We start from the raw sequence: 16,010 nt of genomic DNA on the forward strand, positions 1-16,010 counted from the left end.
CCTGGTGTCAGAGCCATGGCCTCAAGCTCAATGCCAAAAAGTGCAGTGTCATCCCCTTTGGTAAAAACTCTGTACCCATGAACTACCACATAGGCAGCAATCTACTTAACACCAAATGCGTGATAAGAGACCTTGGGACCCAGGTGGACAGTAGTCTCTCCTTTGATAGTCACATAACCACAGTAGTCAGGATGTCCCTCTATGTGGCACACCTCATCATAAAAGGGTTCTCATCCAGGAAAAAAGAGGTCATTGTTCCCCTCTACTCGTCACTCATTAGACCCATTATAGAGTACAATGCCCCTTTTGGAATGTACCTCAAGACATCTGCAGCAGCTGGAAAGGCCACAGAAGTACCTCACAAAGATGATTACTGGCCTCAAACAAATGCCCTATACTGACCGCCTCAAAAAACTCCAGCTTTACTCCATAGCATATCGCCTACTCCGAGGTGATCTCTGCCTAACATACAAAGCTATGTCAAACCCAGAGCTGTTGGACATGCTACACCTAAAGAAATCGCAATCCCTCCAAGCTACACGCTCTAGGGACCTAAACCTTGTCACCACAATAAACAGGACACACTAGAGGGATAGATTCCTGTCCCAGAGACCTCCTATACTCTGGAACAAGCTACCCATCTATGTCAAGCAAAGTTCTTCATTAGCACTCTTCAAGAAAAATCTACACCCCGGGGATCACTTCTGTGTCTCTGCTGGACAGTGGCACAGGAAAATAAATTTCTTGGGTGGCGTAAGCTATGGTACCTTGCTGGCTAGGTTTCCGTAGGCCCTTGGGCCGATAGCTTAGTACCTACCTATGAACCTATGCCTGACCTATATATAAAACTAAAAATATTCACCGCTTGTGACATACTACCCATATCCACAAACAGCAGCTTCCAGTTTCTCAGTGTTTGCATTACCTTTGCTTTCTCTCTTCCTACATATCCTTAGCTTCCATAACAAAAGCCTTTTTAATCCATACTCCTAAATACTTCATCTTATGTTCCCAAATCAAATGAGTGGGTACATAATTTATAATTATAGCTTTTGTTTTATCTTCATTAACTTTATATCCTGAAAACATCGAAAACTGTCAAAATGTTCCATTACACTGAGGTGTCCTTTTCTGGACTTATCAAGTGCAAAATAATATGCTACGCAAATAAAGCCAAATTTTCTTAGTTGCCAAACTAATTACATCCTAAAACTTCTGGGTCTACTATTTGCATTGCCAATGTCTCAATAAAAATCAAATAAAGGGTGAAAAAGGACACCCATACTTGGTTCCACTATTGATACAAAGCTTATTAGACAGAAACCATCTCACCTGAATTATTTCCTCTGATCCTTCAAATATCCTTCTAATTAGGCTTATTCCATTACCTATTCTCTATGTCAATACCCACCAGCAACAGCCGAGTTGTATTACATTATGCATCCCTCTGGATCATCACTGTTCTGTTGATGTTGTCAAATGTTTGATTTCCCCCTCCACAAAACCAGACAGATCTATATTTATCAACCTTGTCAATACCTTTGCCATTATTTTAGTTAGTATAGATATAAACACTTTATAATCATGGTTTAAAATTGAAATGGGTCTATATCCTTTTTGGGCAATACAGCCGCCACAGCTTTCTTCCAAGATGCTGATACTAACTCTCCTAAATAACAGTAATAGCAGTTTTTGGTGAAATATAAATAAATGTCAGCATAATCCTCCTCCATTGCCAACAGTCCCCTACCACCTCATATCTACCATTATTGTCTTTTTTCCCCTGTTTATCACTACTGCAGCCCCTCTAATCAGTAGTAATACCCCCTTTCCTTAACCCCTGATATCTTGCTAAATATCCATCCTGAAAATCAATTCCTTGCCAAACTCAAATGTTCATTTCTTTCCAAATGCATTTCCTGCAGTGTTGCTATTGGTACTCTGCATTTCTTGGTATAATTCAATACTCTTTTCTTTTTCTCTATACACGTAAGGCCATTTACATTCCAAGATACTATAGACAGCACAGCCATTATGACAGAAATATAGTGTTTCCACTTATATAGGACAGTTTTATTTTGAATATATATTTCTAGCTGTCTGAAAATATCTGTTACCACAGAGACAGAAATGAAGTTTCAGACTTTCTGGAAGATTTAAGAGTATGCCAAGAAGGGATGGGAGACAGGAGTCTTGTAGGCAGTCATTCAGATTTATTAGATTGTCCTCTGTTCTGGAATGGTTTCTTTTTTCGATTTCTCCCAGCCATTGCTTTTTAAATATTTGGTAACCAGCAGCCTGCTGTGTTTGTTTACTCTACATTCTGAAAAATGTTTCAGGGATATCATTAAACCCCTTGGCAAACTTAGAGAAGGAAGGGTGAAAAATCTGAAAGATTCCTTGAATCAGCTTACCTATCTCATCACACATTTAAGGACCTTTGAGGCAGATGGCCAAAAAAAAAAAACTCTCTAGCTCAAAATTTCAGCTTTCACAACTTTTTGAAGTTTTAAAAATGATAAAAATGAGGAGCCAGCAAACTATGGCAATTCAATATTTAATCGCATTAAGTCATGTAAAAACATGAAGTAGAAGCAAATAACAGATTAGTTTCTGCTATAAAAGACACATAGCCTTCATCAGTGTAATACAAAATCAATGATTCATTGCTCCATTTTATAGTTATGTTATCAAAGTTGAAGCTCACTGGTCGTTGAAAAATACTCATTGAGACTATGTGGAAATAAACCACCCAACTTGATGATCCATTTCTTTTCCTTAGTATTGTGTGCCATCCGGCTTTATTAGTCCTGTTGCCCATGACTCTATCAATAACCATGAATCTGAAATATGCATTCGTGTGTGTCACTGAGTGTATGTAGAGAACATTACTAGTCTTTTTGGTTCTGATGTCACTGTAGTGTTCTGATATCCGTAACCTTACAGGTCTAGAGGTTCAACCTACATAAAACGCTGAGCAGGTGCATGTTGCGAGATAGATGACCCAATCGGTACCACAACTGGCAAAGAACCCGATGGAACCGGGTTGGTTGTTATGCACTCTAGATGTTTCTGCATTGTACACCAATATTCCTCAATGGGCTGGGTTAGAAGCACTCAAATATTGGCTTTATAAGTCGGAACTCTATCCACCAGGTTTCAGCACTTTCCTGATCTGCCTCACAGAACATGTTTTGACCAAAAACATATTCTACTACCAAAATAAATGCTACTGGCAGGTACAAGGCACAGCTATGGGGGCACCCTTTGCCCCCATTTATGCTGACCTTTTTTATGACCCATTTAGAGGAACATCTGATTTACGACAAAACACACATTTATTTAGATGAAACTGACATATGGAGACATTATCTTGATGACTACTGGCTAGTATGGAGATCTGATGAGGAATATTTAATGGAGTTTGTGGGGTACCTCAATGACAACAAATGGGGTATACAGTTTACAGCTAATTATAACATTAAAAAAAAATCACTTTTCTGGATGTTCTGGTTACCAGGAATGTTGAAAACACCCTAGAAACAGAGGTCTATCGGACATACCCACAATATAATTCCCTTCTCCATGCCTCCAGTTTTCTCCCACCACACATCTCCAGGAACATCCCAAAATCTCAGTTTCTACAGATGAAGCTCATATGTTCACATCCAGCCACCTATGAACATTTTAAGGAGTACTTAATGGCCAGATTCAAAGACAGGGGTTACAAAATGGGTAACAATTCCAGAAAATGGGTATCTACATTAGATAGGAGAGATCTTTTGAGGTACAAGGAAAAAAAAACAGAGAATGAATCAGTGATTTATTTGGTAACCACGTATGGGAGGAATACCAATGTGTTACTAAACAGTGACCAAAGGCACTGGAACATCCTCTTAGCAGATAGCAAGCTTTCGGGATTTCTACAGGACAGATGCCTTTTTTCTTTTCGAAGAGGCAGAAATTTAGGATCACACTTCAGCCACTTCAAACACAGATCCAAGACCAAACAAGACCCTACACAAAGAACTTTGACTGGAAATCTACTCGTGGACTGTGTCTCTTGTGGACACTGCACCTATTATGAGAGGGTTACTAAAGCCAAACAGTTTACTAGTAAGAATACTGGAAATGTATATGACATCAGGTTCTTTGCCAGTTGTGGTACCGATTGGGTCATCTATCTCGCAACATGCACCTGCTCAGTGTTTTATGTAGGTCAAACCTCTAGACCTCTAAGGTTACGAATATTTATTTTTTATTTTTATAAAATAAAAAATAAATATTCGTAACCTTAGAGGTTTGACCTACATAAAATGCTGAGCAGGTGCATGTTGCGAGACAGATGACCCAATCGGTACCGCAATTGGCAAAGAACCTGATGTCATATACATTTCCAGTATTCTTACTAGTAAATGTTTATAGTTTATGAATATCAGAACAATACAGTGACATCAGAACCAAAAAGACTAGTAATGCTTTCTACAAACACTCAGTGACACACAGGAATGCATACTTCAGAGTCATGGTTATTGATAGAGTCATGGGCAACAGGCCCAATAAAGCCAGAAGGCACACAATACTAAATACTAAGGAAAAGAAATGGATCATCAGTTTGGGTGGTTTATTTCCACCTGGTCTCAATGAGTATTTTTCAATGACCAATGAGCTTCAACTTTGATAAAATGTTAACTATAAAATGGAGCAATGAAATCATTGATTTGTATTACACTGATGAAGGCTATGTGTCTTTTATAGCCGAAACCGGTCTGTTATTTGCTTCTACTTTATGTTTTTACATGACTTAATATGATTAAATACTGAATTGCCATAGTTTGCTTGCTCCTCTTTTTTATTACTTGGATTTCAGTATTTTGGGGCTGTGCAGTTGCCGTACATGCAGGGGCTGCTTTGTTTTACCTTGAAGGTTTTAAAAACACAACCAAGCAAACCACCTCATTACAGTTCCAGTGGTATCACCCCTGGAAGAGGCATCAGCAGAATCTTAAGCACATTTCAAACAATGGGTAGTGACTTAAGACACAGATGCAATTAGGTTACTCAGTTTTGTTCCTCAGAAGAAACAAATGCCATAATATTCCTCATCTTCTCAAAACAGGCTCACAAACTATAAACATTAGCTTGTTAGTTCAGAATTCTAAAAATAAGTGTTACAGAAGAATATACTTTTTCTCAAATCTATCCAAAGCTTTCCCCATCCTAGTCATAAGGGATGGGATTGGTATTAATGAGATGTTTATCAACAGATGGGTTAAAAGTACCAAAGGCTGTTGGGTCTGATCTGGGACAAGTGTACAGAAAGTTATGAAGATTGAGGAATTTTATATAGCCTGTCTGCTTTCTTGGGGCAGCAGGCTGATTGTCAGACAAGTTATAGGCTTTGAGAAAAACATTGTCCAATGCTGAAAGAACAGGAGTTGTTTCTGGAAAAATCATAATACTTATTTAGGGACAGTTGAATATCATTATGTTATCTCTGAAACAACTGATTATTTCTGGAAAGAGTTTCAGAGAATGAGAATAATTTAAAGAGAATGGCAGAAACCACACTCTCCTCAGAATCTGAATCAGAGACCTGAGACAAAATAGAATCCAGTCACAATCATTTTCTGGTTCAAGACCTTGAACATCTTTGGAAAATAAAGAATCCCTTTTTCTTTTACCAGAAATAGCCACACTGGAGGGGTCAAAAGCCTGAAGTAAACCCAAGCTAAGCCTAACAGATAAGCCCTGTCCAAATTGGCTGAGACAGGAGAATACAGATCTTCAAGGCTTTGCTTCTTTTTACTGGAATTTTTCAAGCAACAGATCCACTTATGACAGAAAAACAACTCTTATGGATAGGCGTAACAATCTGGCTATGAAGTAGAGGATTCCCCAACACTTCTCTAAGGACTGACAATAATTTTTTTTCCCTTGTCCACCCAAAGGCACTCTGACAGTAACATAGGATGTGTCAAACCCTTTGTCCACAGTGGATGCATAGACTACACCTGAGGGAGTCAAAGAGATGAATGGTCTGAGGAACTAGAAATGGCCACAACAGAGTCCTCTATCTGTGTCTGAGGTACTTTAGCAGCCTGCTGTCATGACAAAGGCTGCTTAGTAGTTTTTTTGCTTTTTATGGGTAGAAGAAAAAAGAACCAAGGAACTGGTAATGGTTACATCAAAAAGATGTCCAATTCTACGAGAATCCTTATAGCAGTAGTCCATAAAACAATTAAGTCTTAAAAAAGTGACTTTTCCACAAAAGAAAAAAAAAAAGGTCAAATGCATAGAAAGTAAAAAGTGATGTTCTTGTTTAAAGTTTAATACAAGTCACATGACAGTCAATAAAACACTTTTTCCTAGATTAAAATTTATTTTTTTCAAAGAAAAAAGTATAGTTTTGGTCATAAAAAGGAAAATGTAAAAGGCTTTTAGGTGACAGTCAGTTCTCGAAAGCTGCACGAACATTCTTCATCAGCAGGAAAACTCTGAAGGCCTTGCCTCCTAATCCACTCTTTTAATCATCTTAACTTATGTGTACTCGAAGCTGTGGAAGCTGGGCAGTTGTATCCTGTGCAGGATATAACCCATACAGCTAAGGCTATAATGATAAACATATAAGGGACTCAAATGTAAGATTAGTAGTGCAGTAATCAAGAAAATGAAGCTTTATTTGCTGATGATATTATTATGTACTTGAGAAATCCAGAAAAAGACACTACACTGCCTCTAAATATTCCACTGCACTGAAAGGTCTAAGATATAAAGCACATGAAGATAAAATAAAGACTATAGCTGTAATCTGTGTACCCACACATCAACTGGATCAGCAATATCAATATCTAGGAAGACATAAGCAGTACTTAGGAGGAGTATGGATTAAAAATTATTCTATCACCACCTCATTTCTTACCCTCCCTCCCTCTCTTCTTTTCCACCCAACTTCATACCCCTCCCCACCTCCTTCTTTACTCTCTTCTTCTCCAAACTTTTCCCATTCCTTCTTATCTCTCCCTTAGCTCCTATAACATATGTATCCCTTGCCCTATTATTATATTTCCACAAAACTGACAAATATATTTGTAAATATCGACTTATGTTTTTTAACTTCTGTTTTATGCAATGGTAGGAAATAGCATATCTGTAAATATTCACTTATGGTCTTTATAACCTTTGTTTAAGCATTTTACTAAATTGTACCTTCAAATACCATATTCTTTACCTGTACTTCTTTTTTATATATTACTATAACTTGTTTTTATTATGCTTTTACTATGTTATGTTGTCTTTATGGAACCCTTCTACCCAGGACTCCATTGAAAATGGGCTCTTCTCGGCTCAATGGACCATCCTGGCAAACAAACTGCAAATAAATAAATAAATATGGTAGCTAAGGATTTGTGGGAAGAGACTAAACAAAAGATAATACATAAATTGAGAAGCTGAAGGCTCGTGAACATGGATATGGATAGTAAGATACAAACAGTGGAAATGTTTCTAATCCTCTTAGTTTTATATACATAGTTAGGCAAGTTTTTATTGACCAGATGAGAACATGTGGGCCATAACTACTAAAGAGTTGAAGGAATTTGTTTGGGAAGATAAGACAGCAAGAGTTAAGTGGGATAATTTGTTTCTCTCCATAGAAAAAGGTGGTTTAGTAGTGCCTGATCTTAAGTGATAAGCAAGAGATAAGGATTTATAGCTTATACACATAACACTAGCAAAGTGATTCAAATCAAGTTGCAAAGGTATATTAATGAATTGGGTGTTGGGGGGTTCCAAGTAGTACAGAGACACTGGGATTTTGGGAGAGTAACAATTCTCATATAAAACACTACATCTATAAAATAGTAGAAAGTATTCCAATAACTAAGCCAAAACAGGTATGGAGAAATGATATTTTTCAAAACTGATGGCTTCAAGTAAAAGCATATAACATAGGCAAGAGGGGATGGAATTGACTAGAGAAAAAACAGTAAAAGAATCAGGGTACTAACAGTAAATTACCACAGTGTGCGGGAGTAACAGACAGGGATGATAGAGTACAAGCAAACAGAAATGGATAGGAGAATGGTCTATGAAAGAACATCTCTAGTAGAGTTTTTGATTCTGTCTAGAAGAGAAGCTGCTAATAAAATGTGATAATTAGTATGGCAAATAAAATTCTACATGAAAACTAGAATAATCAATCAGTAAAGGTTAGAAAAGATTAGGAAGAGAAAATGGAGAGGCAATAAACAAAGCAACAGTGGGAAGACATCTAAATGGCTCCCAAGTGAGCAAGCATGTCCAGAAGGTTTGTATTTTTTGCCTGGAAGTGTTTGCATATGTCTTTTTATACCCTAAGCAGACTTAAGCATATTTTTCCTCATGGCGACTTGTGATGGAAAAGAGACAGGTAACTGGGAATATGTTTTCTGAGGAGTATAATGAGTCAGGAGCTTTTAAAAGCTCATTACAGAGACCTTTGTTAGAAATATCGTCGCAAATGACTGACTAAAGGAAATACTTCTTTTGAGCTGGTATGTAGAATATGAACTGCCTAGATATGGTAAGACCTTGCTAAGTTTAATGCTATTTGGCTGCCAAAAAGCAATTACTAGAAAATGGAAATCCAAATCTAAATGAACAGCAATTGAAGTATTGAATATTAGGGGTAAAAGAATTGAAAGTGGGATATTTGAAAATAAAAGGAACACATTACATTAAACTATAATTTATGAAAACAATAAATGCAGAATAATGTTCAGGCAGAGGGGTAAATTTTATGTGACGGCAGGATTTGATTAATTTACATAATGTTGGAATGAACAACAATTGTCAAAAATGAAAACAAGCATAATGCATGAAACACATGCAAAATGTGAATATTTTTTATAACTGTGTGTGTGCTCGTGTTATTATCTGAATGATCTGTGAATTTAATAAGTGTTTATCAAAATATTACTATTTATCTTCAGCTGATTTCATAATAGCTGTCCATTTCTCATTTATGAAGGTGTACACAAGTTTGAAAAGGGCTTAATTCTCAAAGTGGGCAAGAATGGATTATTACTTCGGTCTTAGGACTTGCACAGGTCATGACATATCAGTCTGGATGAAGTGTTAAACTTTCACAGGCTGATATTAAAATTAACTTAAAAGTCAGCAATCCTTATTTCCACCCCACCAGTACAGGAAACTGAGTAGGCAAGACTGACATTACTTTTGAACCACAGTTCTTTCCCCTCTGACAATATTTTGACATGTTTTTCCTCTGTTCCAGTTCAGCAGCTTATAAAAACTGTTTTGCTAAGTGAGTATATCTAATTTGCTAGCAAAGCTACACATCTGTTTTGCCACTGGGTGTTAAAAGTACAAAAAAAAACATTAGTTGGTCTCTCATAAAAATGTAAAACAATGTAAAAATATATGGTTGGTCAATTACATCAAGAAAGGTGTGTGAGAAGCTCCAACTTCCCCTATGCTCCATAAGCCTTCTATAGAAAGCATGACACTAAACTGCTATTTGCTCAACTATGTGTGCACATCTATATATATTATATTATATTATATTATATTATATTATACCTTATTATATGCTCAAGGATACCAGTTAAGCCGTAAAACCATATTTCATTATCTGTTATGCTTTATGCAGTTTTCTTTATGAATTTCCAAAATGAAGAAAGTGATCTAAAGTGACAAGATGCAGAATAATAAGGTGATGCACTTATTATACAAAGTACCAGAACCCAAGCCTGAGGGTTAAGGCAGAGGGGTTTCCCTAGGTAATGAACATTATATCATGTTTTTTTTTTAAATAAAACAATATGAAGTAGCTATTACCCAATGTTCTGCTGCTGACTGCTTTCTTATCACAACTATATAATATTTTTAAAATAATACTAAATGATAGTACAACTGCTATCTCATGGTCATCTAATACTGCAATAAGTTACACTATATTTTTTTTCCTTTAAAATAAAACAAGGTAACAGCTATACCTTCATGGATGCTAACAAGACATCAGTGAAGTAGAGATTAAACTGTAAATGCTAGCAAAGGAATGCAACACAGCAAACTGTTTGGAGTGATCATATCAAACCACTGTTGTAGTGGGTTAACAGCCTACTAAACCTGTCTAGAGGCAAATCCATTCCCCCCAAAAAACAGGCTTATTTATAATAGTAAAAAGCACACCAAAGTTAGTAATGTCCTTACCATAGCAGCTACCATTGTTCACATAAAATCCCCGTCCACAATCTACAACACACAGGCCTGACTTCTTCACATGAGATGGGTCCTTGCAAAGCTGGCAGTCTCTCTCAGTGGGGCCAGTACAAGACAAGCAAATCGCATGGCAAGCTGTAAAAAGGTTAATACACATTAATGTACTTAAATAAACAATGCATATGTCACTTAATATCCACAGTAACAGCTGGTAGGAAAAACAGATATTCTGCATGCACAACACAATCAAGGTGTACTGTACATGTGGCACTTAAAAGCTGTACTACAGCTGCTTTGAAGAAATCAATACTATAAAGTTGTAGTAAGTTTGTAAACCTAGTGGTTTCAAAACTTCCACTGATGAAAAATGGCTGCAGAGCAATAGCTTATACTTCACCTCTCCAGAAGACAGTAGTATCTTTTTATTGGTTGTTTTTTGGGAGATCTTTTTATTTAAATCCATTTATTAATACAGACAGCAGTCTTATTTTCCAAATGGATGTTAAAACAAAGTGCAACTGTATAGGAACTTACCATAAAAGTAGTTCACTGCTACAGTAACCTTAACAGCTGGGATTTGGCTACAGGCATCTCAGTTTGTCCAGTCCAACTTCCAGAACTCAGACATTCATCTACACACAGTGGACATCTGCTCCCTAGGATGTTAAGAAGCCTCATCATAAAGTCAGTGCCCACCTAAGTATCTTACAGCTGTTCCGCACAGAAAGGAGACAAAGAAGCTCTTACAAGTGATAGTGGGGCCAATGGTGACACTATAGTTGGTGATAGCAAAGTTAAAGTAGGTCCCAACCTGCCCAGGAACCAGAGACAGACGTAACGGCCATCCCTAGACCTGAACAGACCCACGATGCCAGACAAAGAAAGAGGGCAGGGAAGGATTTAAAAGGGGCTACCAACCCTAGCCCAGTATTCCTATAACCCAGTGGAACAGACAAACCAGAGGGAGTGGTAGGAAGGGTGTGGTTCTGCAAGTCATCTATTACTACAGTAAGTTCCTACACAGCTCTACTACATTTTTAATTTATACCACTTCTGTGGTAGTCTTAAGTACTGAGATAATTCTAAGAGCTTCACAATTCTAGGAAAGTGGCCAGCATGCCCTGAAGAATGTCTTTAGCAAAACTAGCTATAACCCTAGAGTCAATGCAATTTAAAATATTTACAAAGCTTGTGACAGATGTCCAAGTTGCTGCTTCCAGAATGGCCTGAGTACTAAACACCCTTAAGGAAGGTCAAGGTTGTAGTTGTGTACTGGTACTATGAGCTTTGACTATGTCCACCAGGCATTTATCAAGGAAAAGGTGACAAAACTGTATATAATGTGTTGTCTACTTTGACAGTCTGATCAGCCATAGTCTCTCCTTCTTTCTTTGCTGCAAATGAGACAAAGGACAGACTGGATTTTCTAGTGTCTTTTGTCATGTTTAAATATGTTAAATGTGTGTATGCATCCAGAGGTAAATTTTTCCTCCCTTATTTTGGGGTTTAGGGAAGACAGCAGGTAACCAAAAAGCATAATTCAAAGAGAACACTGCCACAACTTTGGGCATGATAGACACATTTGTTTTCTGTCTCACCATGTGCTGTACATCCATGTCCCAAGCACTTTCTTCAAAGTCTGCAAAGGGTATAATAGCTGGCTACACCCTATTTGCTGAAATACCATACCACTACTGTGACATCACCACAATATGAAGGAGACCTTCCATACAAATTTGAATGAATAGTTGGACAGCCTGAATCAAATCCATCATTTCTTTTACAATGATATAGGTCTTCTGGAAAGCATTCCATTCTACCTGTACGGAGAGGTCCTGTGTGAATGTGCTCAGGACAGGTCTGATGTACATGTTAGAAGGGTCTGATTGGGTGGTACATAAGGAAATGGGACCCCAACATTCAAGCTGCTCTGCCTGGCCCACTATTCTAGTCCTCTAACAACACGTGAGAGAGTGTTGGCTTTATGTGGACCTACCTGAGCTACCACCTGCATTCTCTCACATGTAATTTGACTTACATAATCATCACAATAGTAGATGTTATGCATCTCAGAGCTCTGAGATGCTCTCAAGTTGTAACCTGCTTCTACTCTGGTATCTCCAAGTAGCATATTATACTGAATTTCTGGAGTTTGACAGTGAATCTCAAAATGTGGGGAAAGGTTCCTTTTGAGACAATATCTGTATGAAGCAGTTAACCAAATAAGGGAGGATATGAATGCCCTTGGTTCTCCAAAAAGCAATCATGGGAGCTAGGCACTTTGCAAATACCACTGGAGTAGTAATCAAAGTGGCAAACTGATAATGTAAATCCCTTGCCTTGAATGTGAGAAAGCATCTGTAATCCCTCTCAACTGTACTGGAAAGGTAGTTGCCCTTTAAGTCCATGGTAACCACTGCACCCTAGGAAACCAGTAGAGGCAACAGAGCCTGAAGGGTCAGCATTTTCAATTAATTCTTATCTTTTAGAGATCTCCAGGTAAAATGTTTGTGAAGGAAAACCCTTTTGTCATCCCCCCACACAATGAGGGAAATGGCTTTATCACTTTTTGTGCCAGAAGTTCCTGGACAAAGGGTCATATCATATGTTTTTGGTGTTTTGAGACAGGAAGAATCATTGTCATAAATGGCAGTCTTTTCCACTGGAGTTCATATCCTTCTGCAGTGATATGGAGAACCCATTTAATCTTTTATTGCATTTCTCCAAACTTGGATGGCACCATGACAGTCTGCCAGCAATCCATCTGAAGTGGTTGGGATGTAGTTTTGGACTGGGTTGAAGTCTGAAGGTAGAGGGGAGTGAGAAATTTCATGTAATCATGGCTGCTCCCCGTTGGATGAATGCTCCTGCAGCCCTGGAGGCTTTCCCTTACAGCCTCCCTGAAATTTCTTTTTAAATTAATCCTTCTTACCTTTTGCTGGCTTGCTTTTTTCTTGCCAATGAGAGACTGGTCCCAGCTTACATGAGTAGTTAATATCAGTGGCAAGGGTGAAAAAGTTACCTACCAGCCTGTATGACTAAACCTCTTTCCACCTTTAAAGACTTCACTAGTTGGGGACCCAAAAAGTAGTAACACTAGCTACTTATCCATTAAGTGGCACTGAGTCACTAAGGAGTTGTGCTTTGATATCCTCTTCAGAGGATGAAGCCTCAGCCAGGCAGACCTCCTAATGACAGACTGTGGCTGTTGCCCTAGATGTTGCTTCCACAGCATTATATCCACACTTGATTGAGTGACTTGCAACTTGACTTAATGTCTATGTGAGGTCCGGCAGTTGTGCTCTCTGGCAAAGTAAGACACCCACTCTCTTGTTTTCCTAGTTGGTCAAGGAAGGCCATCTGAACTTAGCCATGTGTGTACCTGACCGATGACTGTCCAGATGAACATCATTTTCTCAGATATATCTAAGGCCCTACTCTCTATCATTTGACAGTGTGTTTGGAGATGCATCAAGTGTGAAACCTTTTTTCAATGTACACCACTGCTGGATCTGCCACAGGGTTTTTTGGAAGAAATCTGTGGGACTTGTGCACCCTATAGAACTTGTTAGGTGTATCAGGGCAGAAAGTTGACAGTCAGGATTCTTGGAGGCTGCCAAAAAAGCATCCTCAAGAGCTCCCAAGACAAGTGGAATGATAACAGGTTTTGGCTGCATACGGGCCCAGCAACTCAAAAAACATTTTTCTGTGCCTCTGATACCTCCCTCCTTTGTTATTTTAAGAAATCCTTCATCCTATTAAGTATTTCTCCAAAACAGATGACTCAAAGGAGATAGTGTTGTCAGTGGCTGTGTCATATACATTTTCCTGGTAGTCGTCTACCCAAGCAAGGGAGGGATTACTTTTCTCTTCAGCACTTTGGGACAGCAGACACTGAAGATTCCGTTCCTGACCACAGGCTCCATCATACCATTAGTAACCACTGGGTTACATTGAACCATTGCTCAAAAAAAAAAAAAAAAAAAAGCCTGGAGAGTAAGTGGAACCAAAGAGGAAGTGTCTCCTGATGTCCAGGACCCCATCTGCCAGATGGCAGGAGGGAGGCAGTGAAATGTGTTTAACTTTCTAGATCACCTTAGCGTAGATATCTAGTTTGGAAATGTTTTTTAGCATCTCCATTGAATCATCACATTTCAGTCTGGTATTACAATCAACAGAAAAGAAAAACTGTAATAGTGCCATGTAGTATGCATATATGTTAAACACATTGCGCACGTCTTTCTTTTGCGTAAAGATCACTGCCCTTCTTGAACATTATTTTGCATGCATTAGTCCCACAAATTCCACTTCTATGACATTTACTCATTCCCTATTTGAAACACCCACTTCCAGTTCTTTTATCCCCTTTATAATATCCAGAACTTCCTTCATGTTTGGAATAGATTCTGATTTCCATCTTCTAGTAATTGTTTTTTTTGTTAAACAGTAATATTAAAAGTACAGTTTTGTACCTACCATAAATGTAGATGTCCGATAGGCATGCATCTGCAGTCCTTACAAATGGGTTGTCCTGTCATCAGGCAGCCCTTCGGTCGGCCGGATTCCAAAGTCTGGGTCTGGCCTCGGCTGGTGTCGCACTTCACCCGACGTCATAGCTGCAGTTATTCAGGTATAAAGGCATCAGTCGACGCCATTTTCCTCAGTGTTTCTTGCCCCAGATGCCAGGTGCCCTCTAGGAAGGCTAAATTTGGATAAATGCAAATGGTTCCAAATAGTAGAGAGCAAACAAAAAATAAGCATGTATGTACATATATACAAACAAATACACCAAAATAGATTCCCCCAGCTAGCTACAAGATGGGCAAATACCCTAGGAGTATCACAGAGGGGAAGGAGGGTGGGTAATCCTGACTGCAGATGCATGCCTATTGGACATCTACATTTATGGTAGGTACAAAACTGTACTATGTCCTTCAAGGATGCATCTGCAGTCCTTACAAATGGGTAGAATACCATAGCCAGACTGGGGGAGGAGGAGAAATAAGATTATGGTGTAGTTAAGATCCCTTGCAAGACAGCAGTGGCAAAACCTGCTCGGGATCTGGAGTATAAAGGTAAATTATAATGCTTGGCAAATGTATGCACAGAGCTCCAAGTAGCAGCCTCTAAAATGTCTTTGGTAGCCACTCCTCGTAGAAAAGCTGTGGTAGTGGCTGTAGCCCTTGTAGAGTGAGGCCTGATGTTTTCTGGAGTTTTCTTCCCATGGTAGGCGTAACAAAATCTAATGCAATTTCCTATCCACTTAGAGATTGTCTGTTTTGAAATTGCTTTTCCTTTCATTCCTGTTGCATATGCTACCAGTAGCTGGTCAGTTTTTCTATTGCCCTTGGTCCTGTCCAGGTAGTAACGTAATTGTCTATGTACATCCAAGGTATGCAACAGTCTTTATCCCCTGTTCTGTGGGTTGGGGAAGAATGTAGGTAGGTGGATAGCTTGGTTTAAAGATACCCTGGAGACCATCTTTGGCATAAAAGTAGGATTTGTTCTCATGGACACTCTATCTTGATGGAAGATCAGGAAGGGCTGAACTGCCATTAATGCCTGTAGCTCAGATACCCTTCTTGCTGAAGTGATTGCAAGCAGGAAAGCAGTTTTCCATGATAAATATTGTAATTCTGCTGTTGCTGCTGGTTCGAAAGGGGGGAGTGTCAACTTTTCTAGCACAAAGTTCAAGTCCCATGCTGGCAATGGTGGCTTCCTAGGTGGTTTTACATTTTTAATTCCTCTCAGAAACTGCCTGAGCAGAGGATGTGAGAAGACTGGAG

At 38.6% G+C, this 16,010-nt stretch overlaps 1 protein-coding gene across 1 annotated transcript in view; it reads right to left on the reverse strand.

The window, feature by feature from the left end:
• The window catches only part of LOC122792799 (extracellular matrix organizing protein FRAS1-like), a 4,352,848-nt gene that overhangs the window by 3,708,652 nt on the left and 628,186 nt on the right, over nucleotides 1–16,010 (reverse strand). The window contains exon 13 of the mRNA XM_044060368.1: nucleotides 10,216–10,359. Within this exon, the coding sequence (XP_043916303.1) occupies nucleotides 10,216–10,359 (144 nt within the window). The remainder of the gene's footprint in view (nucleotides 1–10,215; nucleotides 10,360–16,010) is intronic.

The sequence above is a fragment of the Protopterus annectens genome, chromosome 2.part0, assembly GCF_019279795.1.
Source record: "Protopterus annectens isolate FY-2018-M chromosome 2.part0, PAN1.0, whole genome shotgun sequence".
Lineage (NCBI taxonomy): Eukaryota > Metazoa > Chordata > Ceratodontiformes > Protopteridae > Protopterus > Protopterus annectens.